Source organism: Dunckerocampus dactyliophorus, chromosome 9, assembly GCF_027744805.1.
Source record: "Dunckerocampus dactyliophorus isolate RoL2022-P2 chromosome 9, RoL_Ddac_1.1, whole genome shotgun sequence".
Taxonomy (NCBI): Eukaryota; Metazoa; Chordata; class Actinopteri; order Syngnathiformes; family Syngnathidae; genus Dunckerocampus; species Dunckerocampus dactyliophorus.
In genome coordinates, this window is record NC_072827.1 from 26,822,654 (window position 1) to 26,842,603 (window position 19,950).

General features: G+C 40.3%; 1 protein-coding gene across 4 annotated transcripts in view; it reads right to left on the bottom strand.

The window, feature by feature from the left end:
* Nucleotides 1-19,950, bottom strand: part of myo10l3 (myosin X, like 3) — a 98,955-nt gene that overhangs the window by 62,146 nt on the left and 16,859 nt on the right. For all 4 annotated transcript variants that reach the window (XM_054788379.1, XM_054788378.1, XM_054788377.1 and 1 more), the window contains one exon: nucleotides 641-739. Coding sequence is in view for 2 of the 4 variants with exons in the window: in XM_054788377.1 (XP_054644352.1) it covers nucleotides 641-739 (99 nt within the window). In the remaining 2 variants the exon portion in view is untranslated. The remainder of the gene's footprint in view (nucleotides 1-640; nucleotides 740-19,950) is intronic.

Genomic DNA, 19,950 nt, shown 5'->3' on the forward strand with positions numbered 1-19,950 from the left:
GATTTCAATGCGTGCGAACTAGTTTAAGGGCGACTACGATGAGGAAGGGAGCTCACATACAAACATGGATGCGCTGGATAATCAGCCAATGAGATGAGAGCGTAGGCGGTGCCCCGATAATCAGCTAATGAGAGCGTGAAGCCAGAAGGCGTCACCAAGTGTACTCTGTTAGTGTCTCTGTCGCTTGCACGGACTTGACGCTTTACGTTATATAGAATTCCTTACGATGTGAAAAATTTACATAAATTCTTTACGTTCAGTGGAATTTACGTAAAAGGAGGTTTACATTATGCGAGGTACTACTGTATTGTTATTTCTACTGATATCGGCCCGATATCCAATATCCACATTGGATCAGGACATCCCTACTTGCTACTACATGGAAGCAGGAACCAGACGTCACCTCCATCACCCGTCTATGATATCATCAACAGCTGACTCTGTAGTTCTTCTCTAACTAACACTGTTACATCTCAAAACTGTTAACACAACAGTTCTTTAAAAATAGTTTTACAATTCTAGTTTTATATGCATAAGACTATTTTCAATATATTCATTTCACTGTCTCCATTCAATCCCTATTTTTTTCAATTGATTACTAGGTGGCAGCACCAGTGATCAATATGAAGAGGCTTCTTACTTTTCCATAGTCGGTGATGAGGACCAGAGATGCGTCATCACAGGAGCTGACAGTGGAGGGAAGAAACTGTTCTTTATGCCTCAGCCACACACGGGACCCCTGTAAAGAAATTAGCAAACACTTGTTAGCATGAATGCTGAGTGAGTAGTAATTTTCTGGTTAGTCCAGTAGACTGAAGTTGTTACATTTACTTTGCATCCCGTGACTTTGTCAGTCACTTGCGCAACCATGTACTACAGTATATCTGAATATTTACTGTACATGGGGCAAAACAGTGGTGTTTTAGCCTTTTCGTTACACAATAGTCTGCACTAGGTCTCAATATGAAGGTTTCTGAAAAAGACGCTGTTTTTGTTTCCATATAAAACGCTAAAAGCAGAGCGCGTGTGAAATGTATGTGTGAGTATGTCACAACCGCAACAATGGCGGTACAAAGTGGTTTTGTAGCTTTTGTGCTTCTAATGCCAGCAAAGCATTTACATTTACTTTACAGCTGCATAAAGTTCCTGACATGGCATTCTAAACTCATATATACACAGGTGAAAGGTATTCAACAGAAGGTTTTGGATAAGACCTGCACAATGTGTTTCTTCAGCGCTGCTTCTAGTAGTACATGCGTATGTTAGATTTTTTTTTGTCCAATCAAATTTTATTTGTCAATGTAATCTGTCCAGGCCTTCAGAATTAGGAGTGCTGGCCCATGTCACTTAAACCCTATTAGCAATAGGGCAATGATTTCTTTAACCAGTCGGATTTCAGATTCACCTCTCAGGGACGTCTATCTGGCCTACATTAACGTCAGCCAGATAGACGTTTTCTGCCTTCTGATTGGCTGATCAGAGCAAAACTGTTTGACAGCCACAATGGCTGACTGAGGAGGAGAAATTGCAGTCGTCCCTCGCTACATCGCGGTGTGAATATGGCAACAATATTGATAGATAAGTTATATGTAGTATTCTGGTCACTGGGTGTCAGTAATATTACACTGATGAGACATGACATTACAGGATATTACATAACCTTCACACTGCATGGAGTCAGCCATGGCATGTCTAACATGATGCAGTGAAAAAAAGTATTCCCATTCCATGTGGAAGTAATAAGTTTTTGGCTTCTTACTTTGTCCTTCTTCCCCACTCCGTTCAAACCACTTCCTTAAGTTAAGTGGGTGTCTTGCTTTATAATAATGGTATTGTAGCAACCTGGCACTTACATTATGTACAGTGGTAGAGTTTAGGGTTTAGGGTTTTGTTTTTTTTTTAAGCAGCTGGATGGTGCAAGGGAGCTGAATGGCAACATAAGGGAATATATATTATTATAATCATTTTTCTTAAAACAATACTGGCCCTCACAGTGTCTGCTGAGAACAATTCTGGCTGGTTAAGTCCACACTGAAGGCTCAGGTACCAAATACACCGACCGCCAGTGATGAACAGAATAATTTTCACAATGCGTAAACATTTCAAAAATATTAAGAAATAATGCTACCATTTTTATATCATTTTAGCAGTGCTACTTTGTCGATTTTGACAGGTATGACTATCTTATTTTGTGTACTTTGACCAACAAACAAGACAAAACATGTGCCCAAGAAATGGGCTTAAATCTATTATCAGCAGGCTGCAATTGTAGAACTTTTTACCTCCCCCAAGCACAAATTCTACAAATAAAGGGGATTTGACCATCTTTTGTTTGTTGGTGGGTTATTTTATTTCACAGATTTAAAACCTACATCAATAATTTATATAAAAACACATGGAGTGGTGGCCACGCAAATGTCCATTCAATTTAGTGAGGAATAGAGTCGGGAATTTATTTTCCATTTGTCATCATTCCAGCCCACTCGCTTTGGGGTCAAGTAGGGTAGTATTTATTAGTTTATGTTTACTGTATGCATCAAGGTTATGTTTCCAGCCTTTGCAGTCATATGAATTAACAATTCAATAACAAAGAGCAATGAAGTACGCGTCTCATTTCCTGTCAGTAGAAGAAGGTACATAGAAATGACCACATTTTATAGTGCCGGTAAGAGAATGCCTGCCGGATGACTACACTGGTATTTGTCAGCATCACAAACAAATGTGGCTTTTAGCCCAACAATAATTTCGTAAGTGGAAGACTACAGGGCGATTGCTTTAAGCCAGTCGTTCCTTTCAATGCAATTTTTGAGTCACTAAACACTGTTAATCAGCACCAAAGTGGTCCAGGAAACATGGGACAAAAGGGAATTGTGTCCAACAGAGCATAAAACTGAACAGATCAATATGCATGGATTCCACTTGGTAACCTTATACAGTACAAGGTCACCACTTTCAGACATCAATCCTCATTAACTATTTAAAAGGGCCGGGCCACGTGTCCAGCCACCCCCCCACACACACACTCTTATCCACAGGATAAAACACGTTACAAAGGGACAACAAACAACAGTTGTTTATACACTACAATAAGAGTAGTTAGTTATATATTAAATGATTATACAAGTTGGGTTTCTATTTCTTAGACAAAACTACCCCCCCCAAAGCCACTTCCATCCTTTTCCCTTCATTTGGCTAATGGAGCACGGCTAAATGTGGCTCTCCCAAACCTCGAGGGGCAACAGTTTGCCAGGTCGTGTAAATTAGCAAGAGGAGGCTGAGCGGGGAGGAGAGAGGAAGGGTACGCATATGTGATAATGTTTCACCTCCCAGTGTGTGTAAAAAAAACAAGAAACAGCTATTACTGTAATTACAGCACGTGTCGACACATTAACACGCTTTAAAGAAGGACTGCCTCTGCCCGGTACCAGCTTGGCATGTTTGGCCCACTCAGGGAAAAGAAAAGCCGCGTCCATTTGGGAGATTATTCGGATTTATTCCAACGACATAAGACAATCAGGTGCTGTTATGTAACTGGAAATCATAGGAACTTGACTCAAGGAGGATATTACCAGTAGTAGCTGCTGACAAAAATCATGTAACGTTACACAAAGGGTGCACATGCACAACAATATGGTAAAAACATGGAAAAGTTGAAAAACCGTAGCTTTCAGAAGGATCTTTATTCACGCAGACCTACGAAAACTACTGAAAATAAAGATATGCCAGACATGCCAGACCAGCAGATCGCAATATAGATTTGTAAAGATTAAAAGTGTGTGCACAAAATGCTTTAAACAACACCCTCGCCCTATGAAGGTTTTTCAAAAATTCATTAATTAATAAATGATCGCTGTTTTGTGGTTGACTATGGCTTATTATAGCTTAGACAGGTCATATGTGGTATTCTGGTCACTAGGCATCAGTAATGTTCCATTCATGAGACATTACATTAGATTACATAACCGTGACACTGCACGTAGTCAGCCCACATGATAAGAGTGAAAATAAGTTCTCCTCCCATTCCGTATGGAACTGATTCGTTTTTGACTTCTTACTTTGTCCTACTTCCCCACTCCGTTTGAAATGCTTTACGTTCAGAGCAGTGGTTCCCAAACTTTTTAGTCACTTACTTCTCCTGACATTTGACCTGAAGCCATGTATCCCCACACTTAAAAAACATACAACTTTTTATCTTAATTAACTTGAAATATTGAACATAATCAATTGGCTAATTTTGGGTCAAAAATGTGTATTTTGCATGGTCATATTTTGATAATTTGACTTGAGCACTGATAATTAGATAAGTAATCGTCCTACATGTCTTTTTTTCCAGTCTGATGTTGGCATCCTTCTGTATGAATGGCGTGAATTTGAATGTTTTGTCTACTCACGATGGCTATGGTTTAAGGATGCATATTCATTTAACTAGCAGGGATTGGAACACCAATATAAATCTTCAAGATGAAACACTCCTGATGCACAAAAAAATCATCAAAGTTGTTCATATAATGCACACAGAGCAATGAACAACTTCATGCTCTGTCTCCTTTCTGCTGCGTTGTCCTTGCACCGTGAGGTGTTCATGCACACGTGTAATTGTTGTTTTTCATTTTTATTCATGTACCCCTATGACAACTGGCGTACCCCTGGTGGTACGCGTACGCCACTTTGGGAACCTAGTGTTCAAACAAATAAATTGGAGGCTATCTAGTTAGCTTGGTAGCTTGCTATATGCTAACATCCTATGAGCGGCGGCTGTCTCTTGTGTCCCTGCAGTGATCCCGTAGCCTGCGCATTAGTGTTGCGCAACGTGGTGTAGACAATAGGAGTGTAAAGGTGACTATGGGGTGTTATTTGATGTTTACAGGGCTGTTGTTTTGTTTAGAAAGGCATAAACAGGTTTTCTATGCTCTAACTATATTAATATTAAATCCTACTTAGCAGAAATTCACTTATCACGGTCAAGTCTGGAAACAATCAACCGCGATAACAAGGGACGACTGTACAGTTTATGGATGAACCGTGGTAACATTTCAGACAGTTTCGTACTGTTTCCAAATTTCAGTATCGCAATTATTGCTTTTTTATTGATTAGCAACTTTGCAAAGTTGTGAGTCAACTGTAAGAACAAGTCAGAGGAACATCAATTGACAATTGTTGGGCCGACAAAGAGGACTATGGTTGAAGTGTGAGCATATTTTCATCAAATTTGAACAATGTCGTGATAATTTTGGTCACAATAATAATTATTATTCAACGTGCTGCCCTGGGCCCAAGGCTATTTTTTTAACACCCGATGGTATGGTAAAGGAAGGTGGTGTATTCAGCTTCCGTGGTGCTCAAGGTGCATTTGTCCTGATCATTTTCTTTCTTTGAATAAGTTTGTGCCTCAGTCGGATGCCGTCTCAGCAACAGATGGTTCTTTCAAAACTCCTCCCCGTTGTCCCCGTCTTCATAAAGAGTCTTGTCACTAAAGTCAGAACAAAGGCAGTCACCTCTGACTGAGCGCTTGGAGGTTAACCAGGCGGAAATATCCCAAACAAAGGCCAGCTGGGGCACAATAGGCACATGTCAGACGTATCCCCCCTGTCCAGCTTAAATCAGCTGGTGTGGCCCGGCTCACCACTCAATGTGACTACTTCTTGCATGTTGGTAGCAAGTGTGGTCGAAACGCACACCCTTGCTTCCAGTCAGCAGATGTTTGAATAACTCAGCTTGTGTTTGCTTCAAATTCCTCATGCTGCATGTCACTGTGCACGTGGAACACTGCTGGGACAGAACTGGTTGACAACACAGTGATCTAACTCATGAAAATAGGCCTCATGTCCCATCAAGCTCTCTGACACAGAATCCCCGTCATGTGGACGATTGTATCCGAGAGCTGGTGGCTTGAGTTTCGACAGCTTCTACAGAGACGTGCTAATGAATGAGTGTTAAATATTTTAGGGCTTGACACAGGACTAGGTGCTGCGGACACAAGTGCAGGCAGTATCAAGTGATCAGATCAAAAGTCCTGACAAAAGGGAAAGCTAATAAATGCAACATAATAAGGAAACAACAGATGATAAGTTTATTTCTTGGCGTGTAGCTTAGGTCATGGACGCGTGAGCGAACATACACCCAACCAAGAGTATTGAATGGCCTTTAGTTGCCGGATGGAGGGACCGTTTACTAAAGAGAATTTTTCAGTGGAACCTAAAAATGCAAATATTTTAGGTCTCAAGAGTTTAAGTTGGTCAAAATACTAAAAACAGTGGTCATTTTCAACATGTGTGTTCAGTCAAAGCATAGGCAAGACAATAGAAAACAGCTTTATTAGCTCTGCAATGGAGGAAAAAACATCACAGTAGCAAAGTGAACAGCAGGAGCACACAAGAGTGAGTACAGGCGGTACTCGGTGTACAGCTTACGTTCCGAGTTATGACGTTTTGTGGTTACAGCTACACTGCCATGAATTTTCTGAAAAAGAACGAGTTATGTGCGCGCAGTGGGGTAATACATAGGCAGAGTAATACGTTGGCGAACTGGCGGAGTAACAAGTAGTTGTGTCGCTACATTCAGTACATTGACATGCACTTAAAAAAAATAATTATTGCATGAATTGGCTTAAAACCTTCTTTTTAAAAGGCACCTTAATTAAATTATGTTTGGCATTTTAGAAATCGGATTAACATACCTAGATTATGCGACTGGAAACTAGTTTTCTCTTGCACGAACACACTTTGATCGAGTTATCACTAGAGCAAGCTTGCACCAGTCTCCATGGCGTGGGATGGACAAGGACTTTGGTTTAGCCTGAACTTCCATTATGTCTCGCAAGGCAATGAGGCAGACTGGTCTTGTGACAGCGAGTAAAAGAAAGTGAAAGTGAAATTTACGGGTGAAACAATTCCTCGAGTAATTCGAGCACCTCGATTCAAATCTAAAACCATACATACACTCGAGGTGTATTCAAAAAGCAGTTACATACTGAAGGCAAGCAGTTGGTTTGCATGCACGTGGTGTCTCTTTACCAAGTGACATTGCCAACTACTGGCCAGGGATGCACATTACATTATTTTCTTTCGCTTTTGCAAGTCCATGTGAACGGGTATATTGTGGACAATATTTCCGTCTGGATAGAAAGCCAAGCAAACACTTCCGTTTTATCTGGGCTCAATATGTAAAAAGCCCCTGATAGCTGACAGGAGATCTCCAGATTCCTGTTGTGTGCATAGAATACACAAACACAGGAAGGTATTGAACAATAGATCAGAGGCAATCTCGGAGGTGAAGATGCTGGATGTGTAGGGCTACATGTGGGTTACATGTGGTCTGCGGTCGCGAGGCCGGTTGGATGTACAGTATTTCTAAATACCCTGAAACGCTTTTGAGAACGGATTATGGTAAAGAAATGAACATTCAATTCACAGGCAAGCGGTCTGGTGGTCATTCTTGCAGTCAGCATGCCTTGATCTGTGCTGTGTGATAAAACTAAGCCTAAGGCACACCTGTGCAATGATCATGCCCTCTCATCGGTGCCTTGATATGCCAAATCTATGAGACGGATTGATTATCTCGGCAAAGGATAAGTACTAATGACCATCAATTTAGACAGATTTGTGGACAATATTTGAGATAAATAGGCCTTTTGTGTACATACAAAAAGTTTTTTTTATATTTTTACATTTTAAAATTATATTTACATTTTATCGTATTCAAACTATTTTAAGTCTTTGGGTTTTTTTATATTTCTGATCAAATATAATATACAATGACCAATCATGATGAACAATAGCTTAAGCGCACAAAATCACAATACTGAAAACAATGTAGGCTTTTGTCGCCTGATCCATGAGTAAGAACTGGTGCCAAATTCAAGGATTTCACCGGAATTTCCGAAATGCCGAGTGAGTAGTGTAACACACAAAGTGAGGTGAGATTAAATATGTAGGCTCTGTGTGGCTGCAATGGAAATCTTGGCAAAAGGTCCTTCCAGGTCTTTGTCAACAAATCTTCCAGATGAGTGGAGAGCTTTACTTTCCCCACAAAAGGATCTCCCTCTTGCTGAAGTAACGGCTTATGATTTTACATATCCAAACATTTGTGACTTCACTGAATGTAGACTTACAGAAATAGATAAATACTTTATCCATCCCAATGGATACAATTGCAAGTTCCAAGATTCTTCTACTCCTTCTTCTAGCTCTCTAGTGGGCCAGCGGCAATCTCACAGAACCTCAATACCCTCCTTGTACTGGTCGAGTACCATATTACTGAACAGAGCAATAAAGGCTAAATCCGCCTGTCTTTGTTTCCACATGGATCCAGCATGGCTTAAGGGGGGCACAGGGCATAGTTCTTGACCGAGGGGAGTAATCGGTTGATTAAAAGTAACCTTCGGCATCTGTGCATGAAGACGTATGAATTAAAGATGGAGGAGCCAGCTGATCAAAAATTAGCTAATGGAGGAGGAGGAGTCCCGTGGGGAACAGGGCTTTCCCCAGTCTACTACCCTTGGGGGAGGTTGCCGTTCATCACAGAGATTTGACTCTAAGAAGCGGTGTGCATACTCCCTGCTGTGACCTTCAGGCTGAATTATGTTTTCTGCATACTTCATGTATAAATCTCAATTTGTTCTCATTACTTTGAAGGTATTTAATCAACATATTAATAAAAACAATCTGGCAAGTACCCACAGATATTCTCATATCTGTATGCACATAAAATTATACTGTATGTGTGGGTGTTTGGAAGGGTTAGGAATAGTCTTATTAGAGTGTACAGTAGTCCCTCGTTTATCACAGTTAATAAGTTCCAGACATGACCGTGATAAGTGAATTTATGCAAAGTATACTGGGATTCCTTATTTATAAATGGAATATTTGTGGAGTTGGAGCATAGATAACCTGTTTACAAACCTTCTAAATACGTTTTTTAACGTTATTAACGCCCTCTAGACATGAAGTAACACCCCTATAGTCACCTTTACATTCATATTACCCAATATAGTAGACATAACAGAAAATAAGACATAAATAAGACATAAGAGGCTTGTGTGCCTCACCAAACATTACAGTAATATTACTGACACCTAGTGAGCAGCGTAGCATACTACAGCGTCTTTGAATGCATCTCCTGAATGCCTCATATTTTTATTTTAGTTCATTTAGCCATTTTTAATGCAGAAAAATGCTTAATTTAGGCAAAGAACATAAACTTGTATTAAATGTGCATTTCTGACTAGTAATAGGCCATATTCAACCACAAAACATCAAAGAAGTTGTAAAATTATCAGTATTATTATACAGTTGTGACTGTAAGAGAAAAAAAAGTTATAATGCAACAAGAATCAAATAATACATGTGAGAATAATATGAAAAAAGGGGTGGATTTTTTTCCGTAAGTAGTAACAGGAGAAGTGTATCTTACACTTTTCCCTGGCAGAGCAAATATGTTTAGCATGTCAGGGCATCCGGACTATTTGCCCCATTGGCTGGACAGGGCAGGTTAAAAAAATTCCCACAAAACGTGGATTTTGTGTATCACTTTAAGTTCATCTAACATACCAAAACCAATCGATTGTAGATCAAGAAATTCTAAGCTATAACAGCCTCAATCCATCTCCGTGTGGTTATAGGTCATTTTGGATTTGGGGTTTGCCAGTGGCACAAATATTCAGATATTTAACGTTATTTTTATGCTAGGGTGTGGGCCAGTCAAAAATTGAGCTCTGAGCCACAAATGGCCCATGGGTCAAACTTTGGACACCCATGTAGTAATATATAGTAATATACCAGGTGATAATATTAATAATATTACATAGTATATACCTACTTAGATGACGGAACGAGCCAAGAAAAGAAGATATTTCAGCGTGTGTAATTCTGTCTCAGGAACAGATGCAAACATTTGTACAATCACATTAAAATGTTCACTGGCCTACTGATGACGGCAATGATGCGACATTACGTACATGTCATGCTAATATTAACTTAACTTCTATGCTCGAAATATTAATAGTGACGCACTGAATATATTTTCGACAGATGTTCCTTCTACTGTGGTGCTTTTGGACAACAAAACTAACACAGGCAATGAATGCTGTGATTACTACTTGTACTTTGATAAAACATTTGGTCATTCTTCTTCCTATCTGTCACCTTTAACCCCTGCCCAATACTACTTTGCGGTAGTAGTAGGGTCACACAGCAGGAATACCAGGAAGATATTCCAGGAATGCATTTCAGTCAAAGACAGAGGAGTCTGACTATGTGAGACATTTGAGGCTGGGCCAGTGTGGTTTGTGTTTTAGTGAAGCATCAGTGGAGCTGTCACTCGCTGGCCAGTGTCCAGTTACATTGCTTTTGACCTTCACTCCGATCTTGACTAGACCCTTGATTACTTCTGACTCTTGTGGGGCCCTCAAGTCTGAGATGGCTCATAGGTTTGGACATGCTTGCATTGCTCAAATCATCACTTGGCTCAAAAATTCATGTTCGTCCATTTTCATTTTCTGCTTGTCCTCATTAGGCTCACAGGTGAGCAGGAGCCTACCCCAGGTGACACATAACAAAATACAACATAGCAACCATTCACTCACATTCACACCTATGGACTATTTAGAGCAGGGGGGCTCAAACTTGTGGCCCGCGGGCCATTTGTGGCACGCCGGGTCATATTTTGCGGCCCGCGACTAGACATGGAGGAGTAGTGTAAATGCTATAAAAAATATTTCTTTTTGATATGATTCTACTTGATCTACTTGAGAGACATGAGATGTTCTGTTTTCTGAATGAGTTTAAAATAGCTTTACTGTTTTTCAGACAGCAAAGCTAAAATCCTGTTTCCACTTATGTTGCTAAAACATCCTCATTCTTTTTGTACCATTGCTGCTTGTGGTCTGGTTAAAATATGCTGCAAAAATTCCACCCCTTTTGTATTGCTTGCCTTCATTAGGGTCACGAGTAAGCTGGAGCCTATCCCAGCTGAATGCAGCAAAATACAAACTATGAAATGTAATTATTTTTTGTTTCACCCTATCACTGTATCGAGATATTACCATTATCGGGAGCTGTGCATCGCGTATCATACCGTATTGTGGGGTACCCCGAGATTCCCAGCCATATTCCCAATACTTCATGCAGCCCATCCACAACCAGACCCTATCTCCAGCGGCCCCCAGGTAAATTGAGTTTGAGACCCCTGATTTAGAGTATCCGAGTACCAGAGAAAACCCATGCACGCACGAGGACAACATGCAGACTTCCCTCGGAGATCTAATTCCAGTATGTATTATAGATTTAATATACAGCAGTGATTAATTGTTAGATTCATGCGTCTTATCATACACTGTTTGAACTTTTGGAATTTTCTTGTATCCATGTGTGTCAGTCTGGCTTCCTGCACATCCGTAGTTTGCAATTTGATCGGCATAGCGGGAGCTGCATATGGAAAATGCATTGTTTTTTATTGACCATGAATTCTGCCTAGCAAAGAGTGACCAGGAAAATGAGTGACATCACTAAAAATAAGATGTCAAACAATTCTATTAATTTACATTACTGCACCAGCGAGCTGCTAAAAAAATATACATGATATCAATTGTAAAAGGGACCACTGATTAAAATTTTGCTACTGAATAATGATGAAAATGTCTATATTTTTTACAATTGCGAATTAAATTGCATAAAAAAAATTGTACATTTTCATTTGGCCCAAATAAATTACAACTGGCGTTCATGGCTGCCACTCACCGCTGTTGGTGTTCATGAAAATGTCCGTGGCGTGTACACAAAAACACAAACGTAGTGTCACATAGTCAATCAACAATTTGCAGTCATGTTGTTGTTCCAATAGGCTATGTATTCAATGAATACAACTTTGCCAAACTGCTATTATTAGCTGACAACAAACACAAATGCTGTGCGTGTGTGGGTTACGCAGGCGTACTTTACATACTCAAAGCAGGAAATGTTGTTATTACCACAGTTCGGAAGTGAAGTTGTACAAGAGTATATGTTCAAAAACCTGCCAAGAAAATGCCAATTCATTATTATAAACTGATGAGGTGACAGATGGCTAATTCCCATGATGTATTTCTGTAAAACAACATTTCGACCTACAGACTGGACGATGCATCGTATGCACTACTCCACTTTATCATCATTCTGCCGCTTTGTGTGAGATTATGCAACACTTGGGTGTTCAGACAGTGACTCGCGTATAGACATGCATGCCATCACTAGTCTCAATATTTGACTGACAGTGTCAGGGAGGTATTCATTTAACAATATGGGGTGATACGAAACTCTGCTACATAATATAGAAGATGTTTATGAGATGAGAACATCCCTTCACAATCGTGTTGTGAGATAACACTAAAACCACACACAGACATTTAATCCAGTCTGGTCATGCACCATGCTGTGTTACTTACTACCAATCTGCCTATTAGACATGTACAAGGTGGGAACTAACACTAAAAGCAAGTGGGTTGTTCTTCCTGAGAGCTCCACCTTCGACTTTGCATTATATTCCCCACCTCAGGGCTCCTGTAGTTGCCGTAATGCGTTTACGTTACCATCATTGAAAAATGAAAAGCACAGGCGAGAGTGACGAGACACAACATATCTTGTAATAGTCTCTCTCTCCTGGCAATCACAGGGAAAGTCAACATCTGGGCTGGGAGCAGTAATCGCAGGTTGGCTGTTATTAAGCTGCCTCTGAACACAGGGGGATTTAAACTCGACTCTTATTACCAGTTCAGACTCGGTCAGGTAGGGCAGCCAAGGTCAAGGCCAAGAGTCAGTGTGCCAGGGGTGGGTAGTAGTAAACAACTATTTTAATTTTCTCTGGATAAGCACCCTGAATAAATACGCTGCATGTAAATCTACCAAAAGTCAATTTATTGTTGCTAATGTGGAGCGAAGGAGTAGTCTCATTTCGGCGTCACCCACTGATGGCCGTCAACAAAGACTATCCACTCCATATGTCAAGTACACAGTTTCATCTCATTCTGTTAATAAACAAATGGATTTTTTAAAATGAGATTTCCAATTCATTTTTTCGTCTATTATGATCCCCAGAAATGTATTTTCTTTTACTCTTTCAATATCCACTCCATCTATTTGTATTTGATCGTATGTATCCTTTCTGCTATTTCCAAATAGCATTATTTTAGTTTTACTCAAGTTCAAGGATAATCTGTTTTTTTATCAAACCATGTCTTTAATATGGCCATTTCATCCTTGACCTTTTTAATTAGCTCTTGTTTGCTTCCCCCAGAACAAAAAGCAGTGGTATCATCTGTAAATAATACCAACTTTAAGTTTCTTGTCACTTTACAAATGTTGTTGATATACAAATTGAACAGGTTTGGTCCCAATATTGACCCCTGCGGTACTCTACACGTGATATTTAAACTCGCAGATGTGTATTCCCTTAGCTTTACAAATTGCTTCCTGTTTGCTAGGTAGCTTTTAACCCAATTCAAGACTAATCCTCTGATTCCGTACCTTTCTAATTTTGTTGTTCAAATATTGTGATTAATTGTATCGAAGGCTTTTGTACGATCCATGAATACTGCTACCACACACTTTCTGTGGTATATAGCATTACTAATTTCCTCCGTGATTTCAATCAGTGCCATAGAAGTTGAAATGTTAGCTGTGTGTCCGTATTGACTACCTACTAGTAATTCATTTTTATTAATAAATGTGTCCAACCTGTTATTAAATAGCTTCTCGATAATTTTAGAAAATTGGGGTACTAAGGAAACTGGTCGGTAATTTGTAAATTGATGTTGAGGTTGGAAAGTTAAACAAGAATCCACAACACAAACAATCTGACGGGAGACAAGGTGTGTCCCCTCCCAGTCCTTATTTTTCAGAAAAAAATAAACTCCAGGTAACATTTTGTTGTAGCTATAGTTTTACTCTTAACAGCGGTTACGTTTATATGTTTTTGCACTGACAAGACTACTACTAACAGCGCTTAAAAAGTTATTTAAAACTACAGATAGGCATAGTAATGTATTACTCTTAAGAATGTAGTCAATTGTGTGCAGTTGATGGCGTACAACAGACAGACGTGTTGTACAGTACATTCAGTCTCTTTGCTTTTCTTCCTGTCACTCACACAGACCAGTGACCTGGAGAGATGCAAAAATAATGCCCTCTCATTTATGTGCTGGGATGGAAACGTAGTCGAGTGTTGCACAAGAACATTGAGGTGATTTATAGTACAGACAATGACACACTGGAAGCTGTCCTCTTAATAGGCAGACACTGAGACGGGAAGGATGGGTGTTGTTGGAGACATGGCTGCATCATGTCAACCTCCAAATGATCCTTCAAACCCTAAAAAGGGCAAAGTAGAATGACTCATAACCAAGACTGAAGGGAAAAGTACAGCGGTTTGGGCAGTTTTAAATCATGTGAGTGTGGTTGTTAAATGAGCAAACCTAAATGTTCTCAACTGAGTAGGCGTACTTTTTGGTCATGCAGTGGTCATCTGAGACTGTACACACTGGATGTAACCTTTAGCCCGTTTGGGCTGGACATCCCTGTGTCTTAAAAGTACATGCTATTTAATCAGGGTTCATCCATTATCAAAAAGAAACGTCAAAGTCATCCGCTCATGTGCCAGAGAAAGAAAGAAGAATGAATACTCTTGCAAGGATAAAAAACATTAAAAAAAGACATCATAACACTGCTTGAAGCTTAAGGTAGTCACAACAAAGCAAGATCTGTTAACACTTTTAATGGAGACTGTGAATAAATAGTAACTGTCCATAGATCTTTTTTCAGAGAACAGCACTAAGTTATTTATTGTAGCGGCACCTGAGGTAAACAAGCTTTTAACGAGAGCTTCTGTAGATGTACCTGAGTCGAAGTGGAAGTCCACCAATTGAGGCCGAGCAGCTGACATTTGAAATAGTGTTAGCCTGCTGCTAGCTGTGGCTAATCAGCCGGCATTGTCTCGTCGGTGGAATTGGCAGACGTGCAGAAGCGGCCTCCAGCACCAAATCTAAGCCACACACTTGACAACCCAAATGCTGATTTGGATTGGACATAAACAATCATCCAGGCACTACAAAGTGATGGTAACAGGCAGGCGATAGCTCAGGAGGTAAGATGTTGCGCTGAAAGGACAATTAAAAACCATTGACTTATGTTAATTCCCCTATCTGACTCCCTGTGGCGGGTTATTTACTCAATAAAAAATGCACGAACCGTGAGTCATCAACGCATAATGTGCTTTGTTTGGGGACTCGAGTCCATGGAATGATACAGATGCACACAGTCGGCAAAAGGACTGTGTTTGTGCAACCAATGTTGTAGGATAGCCAAGACAGTGTACAAAAACCAGGGCAAGATTTGGGCAAAAATACCAAAATATCTGAAAACTGTGGCATTCAAAAACTGAGGTTCCACTGCTTATAAAACATATGCAAAAGACTCTTTAGCACTGCAGTCGTATCTGCTGTCGATCTTTCATCATGAACTAATAAGCAGAACAAAGGAGCTCCTCTGCCCCCCATCAGCACAAACACAACAACTTTAAACTGTAGTTGTAGTTGAATGGTGGTAGCGGTGATGAGGGCCAACACTGACAGCAGGTTGTCAGCAGGAGGCTATCACAGCACTGACCGGCTTGCTGATAAAGCTGGGGGGGTCAGGTCCCTGATGCGACACCACTTATGCAAACATGAGCTAGCCAGGTAAAAAGAAGATATTATTAGCCACCAGTGGATTCACTGTGGGAGAGTAAACAGCAGTCTTTATTAGTCTAAAATGGGAAATCCCAATTCATAATTACAAACTTGTTACACACCAAATTCATGTGCAGCCTTACATATGGCAGACATGGTTTTAGGGGACAGGCTCTACATGTTATTAGTGGTATGGTAGGACTATAATGGTTGGAAAGTAGTTACAGTGATCCTGACAGTACTTTGCAGTAGTGCTGTTGACACAAGAGAGCTTTTAACTTAAAAACAGATGAATACAGCTTCAGCTTGGATGTATGTTGGTATTTTCAGAACCCGAAAACGCAAATATTTACAGGTATCAGAGTGAACGTTTTGATAACAGCAGTCAATTTCATTTAAAGGCTGTCGATGAATGACAAATGAAAAACATGCAAAATAGTAGATTTTTGCTGATAACACTTCTCCAGCTGAATGCACAGTATACATTTATAGCGTCTAGCGTAGTCCCATTACTTACTTACTTACCCAATTATACATTTTTTTCCCTGGATCAAATGTCTGAAAAAGATGAGTCAATCCACATTTTTCTGCTAGACATAGTCTACGAATCTTAGAATAATATAATACCAATATATTATGTATATAATATATAGCATTCAATATTATACACACACATGGTTTTCATGCCAAATTTTTTCACTCATCTGGTATTTTGCAGTCGATCTGTCAGTGTCAATCACTGCCAACATACGATATGTTGTGGCCAATTTTTGTGTGTGTGTTATATCCTCATCACAACACAATATCAGTGAGTGTTGTTACTGTGTTATTTTTTTTTAAATAGTTCACTTTCTTCGCTTTGCCATGCGTCCATGGCTGCGTTTGGTTGAGTCTGCGCTTCGACGTGACGTCGCAGGCAAGATGGCAAAGGTTCAGAAAATCACAACTTCATTTCACTCGCATTTCATAGTTGCAGGCGGATGACAGCAGGATGACAAAAACATTGTATTAAGTGAGTGCTTTCATTTTGTTTTTGTTTTGTTCCAAACTTTTTTTGGCGACAAGCACTTTAAAAGTCCCTTCATTCATTTCATATTAATTTCAGCCTTTCTACTGAACTTGGAGGAACTCCAAAAACATAAAGAAACAAATATTCCTGTTTTTAATCTGGCAATTGTGTAAACATCCCCTAAAACGCTTAATAGTCGTACCTTCCTTAGTAATAGTTCATTGTTTGGCCATGCAAATATTGATTACAAGCTGAGCGGCAACAGCATTCCAAAAGGAATGCAAGATCTCCAAGCCATTTTTCACCTTTCCTTCCTTCATTACATCCTCACCCCCCTTCCTGACTTCCTTCCTCAGTAATTCTACCGTCTGCATGGCTGAAAGTAAGGTGCGATGACCTCAATGGCTTCAGCAGCAGAAGGAAATGGCAAGTGGGTTAAGAAAATAAACTACAACACGTTTTTTCAAAAATTTATTCATTAATTCATTCATTTTCGCTGTTTCGTGGTTGACTATGGTCCATTATTAGTAAAAAAAATATTGGAAGACGACATATGTAGTATTCTAAGTGTAATGTAACATGACATTACATTACATTGCCTTAACACTGCATGTAGTCAGCCATGGTATGATAGAGTGGAAAAGAAAGTTCTGCTCCCATTCTGGAAGTGGTATGTTTTTGGTTTCTTACTTTGTCCTTCTTTCCCACTCTTTCTTAAGCTTATAATAAATAAATTGAAGGCTAACTAGTTAGCTCTCTAACATGCTATGCTTAAAGCCGTGGCCATCTCTGGTGTCCCTGCAGTGATCACATAGCCTGTGCATTCGCATTAGGAGTGTACAGGTGACTATAGGGGTTCTGTTTCATGTCTACAGGGCTCTAATATTGGTAAAAAAAATGTGTTTATTAATATTTAACCCTGCTTTGAAGAAATTCACTTATCGCGGAACCAACTAATCGCAATAAATGAGGGACGACTGTACATAGATACCATTTTCTCGACAGATTTCTTTGCAAGCTCCAAATGCCTCCAGCTTCAAAGAGCTACTACAGCAAGTAGGAGTGCATTGGATGTTTTTGGATGCGAAGAATGCGTGTGGTAACCTAAAGCCTCGCCGCCACACTCCTACGGCACGGGATGACATGCCGGCACGGCTGGGAATTTCAGGGGTCAGGGTTCAGACTGTGGGATTCCCTCATGTCAGAATACCTTTGAGAGGATGGAATGCTAGGAGGGAGTTAACGGGTATGTAAAAGGTCTTGGTTTGGCTTCACAGTGTGAGGCAGCTGCTGCTTTAAAGGCCTTGAATGGCCAAGTTTAGAAATGGACTTCAGCCTCTTGAACAGGATGCTTGACAAAGGCTATAAAGACTCCATTTCCTCTATGAAGGGCTGAAAGACAGAAATCCACACCCCAGTATGTCATCAGTGGTCGGGCAGAGGTTAAAAAGAACTGACCAGATTGTGGAGTGTGGACTGGAGGGTGGACTCCAGTGCTCAGTGCTGATGGACAGAATGGTGTTTAGTGGGGCTTCACACCCTCAAGTACCTGACAGAAATGCTGCCATCTACAGAACATTCAACCAGGAGGGAAGCAAACAAAAATGACTGAGCCATCAACTAATCAGACAGAAAGCTCACGGTGTGAAAAAAGCAATGCAAAATATAAAAAGACAACCAATAAAGTGGCTCATTTGACCCGACCGGGCAAGCAATTGTTTTAACCAAGCGGTAGATGATGCTATCGAGCAATCAATCAATGGGATCACTCTTGATTTGACAGCCATGACTCACTGACAAAGTGAACCCACAGTGAGGAGTCACACCTCAGATTCGTCCCAGGTTGACTCAGTTTAATCCACTTCAGTCTTCACTACCAGATTTCCCACTTAATTAAATCCTAAAACCAGGATGTTAAACGTCTTACAGGCCATTAAAGGAGTCACAGTGGGCAGCATTGTACACTAACCACAAAAGACAAATGAACATGCAGTTGATTGTTCTATAAGGTAACGTCACACAATCGTGGTGGTTAAAATGTAGACGGTGACCAAAATGCCACACCTGACTCACGACTTGGGGTTGCCTAAATAAGCATAATTTCCCAAACTAACTCGAAGTCTATTTTGTGGTCTCGGGGCAGTTTTCTTTTTGGTTGCCAACTGTTGAGAGAATTGCGAGTGTGAATGTGCCCTGCGATTGGCAATCCATGGTGTACCCCGCGTCTCGCCCGGAGACAAAGACGCTCGCATCTGCTTCCACGACGGAGCGCCGCGGCCATCTTGTTTACGCGTGTGTTCCACAGCGGAAGAAGGCGCGATTTTTTTCAAGTAGGCATTTTTGTGATGCCGATGTTTTACTCTTTTGAACGCATGTTGTTTTGAGAAGCCAAACTCCTTACTTGTGAAACCCCAGCGACTACCTGGAACTACGTTCTTCATCACCGAACTCCGACCAGAGTAAAAACTTTTTCACCTTGATTTCAGATATTTCGATTTTCACTTTTTGCAGTGTACAGAGATGCTGCTTACCTGGACTCCTTCATGGATGTCTTTATAGTTAAGGCATCAAAATAAGATACAGTCAAACATCACTTTTCGAACGCCCCAGTTTTCATATGATTCAGTTTTAAATTTTTTTGCCAGAATTTGCCTCGTTCTCGTACACTGCCCCGGTTATCGTAAAATATTGAGCTGTTGTATTTTACTCTTAGGGTAATAATAAAGATGTGAATGGACGATAGTCCGAGCATTGCTTGTTTATTCAGCCATCTTGGATCGCACACTCAACACCAATCTCGCAACATCTATCTTACACAATGCTACGGTAACCTGTAAGGCACATTCATTGGGCAAATAGCAAATGACAATGTGACACAAACTAGTCCGTTTGCACCGACAATAAGTTCCATCCTGACGAAGAAAGAAGAAATCAAGGGAGCTAACGTTGCGAAAAGGTTAAAGGTGTTGATGAAACAGAGATCATTAAAACGATTGAAGATGTTGAGAAGTTGTTGGTGCGGATCCCCTTCTCCCTCTCCCTCTCCATTCCTCGCTCTCTTTGCCAGCAAGTGTCTTCAACAAATCAGTGTCTCTAAGGTCATTTGTGGATATGTCCAAAATATCTATCCAGGCCTAATAATTGTGGAAAATAAAGGGTGGCTCCAGAATGAAGTAATACTGGGAATCACTGCACATCCCAAGGGTACTGTACTACACACAGCTGTGATACATGAGATGAACCCCAA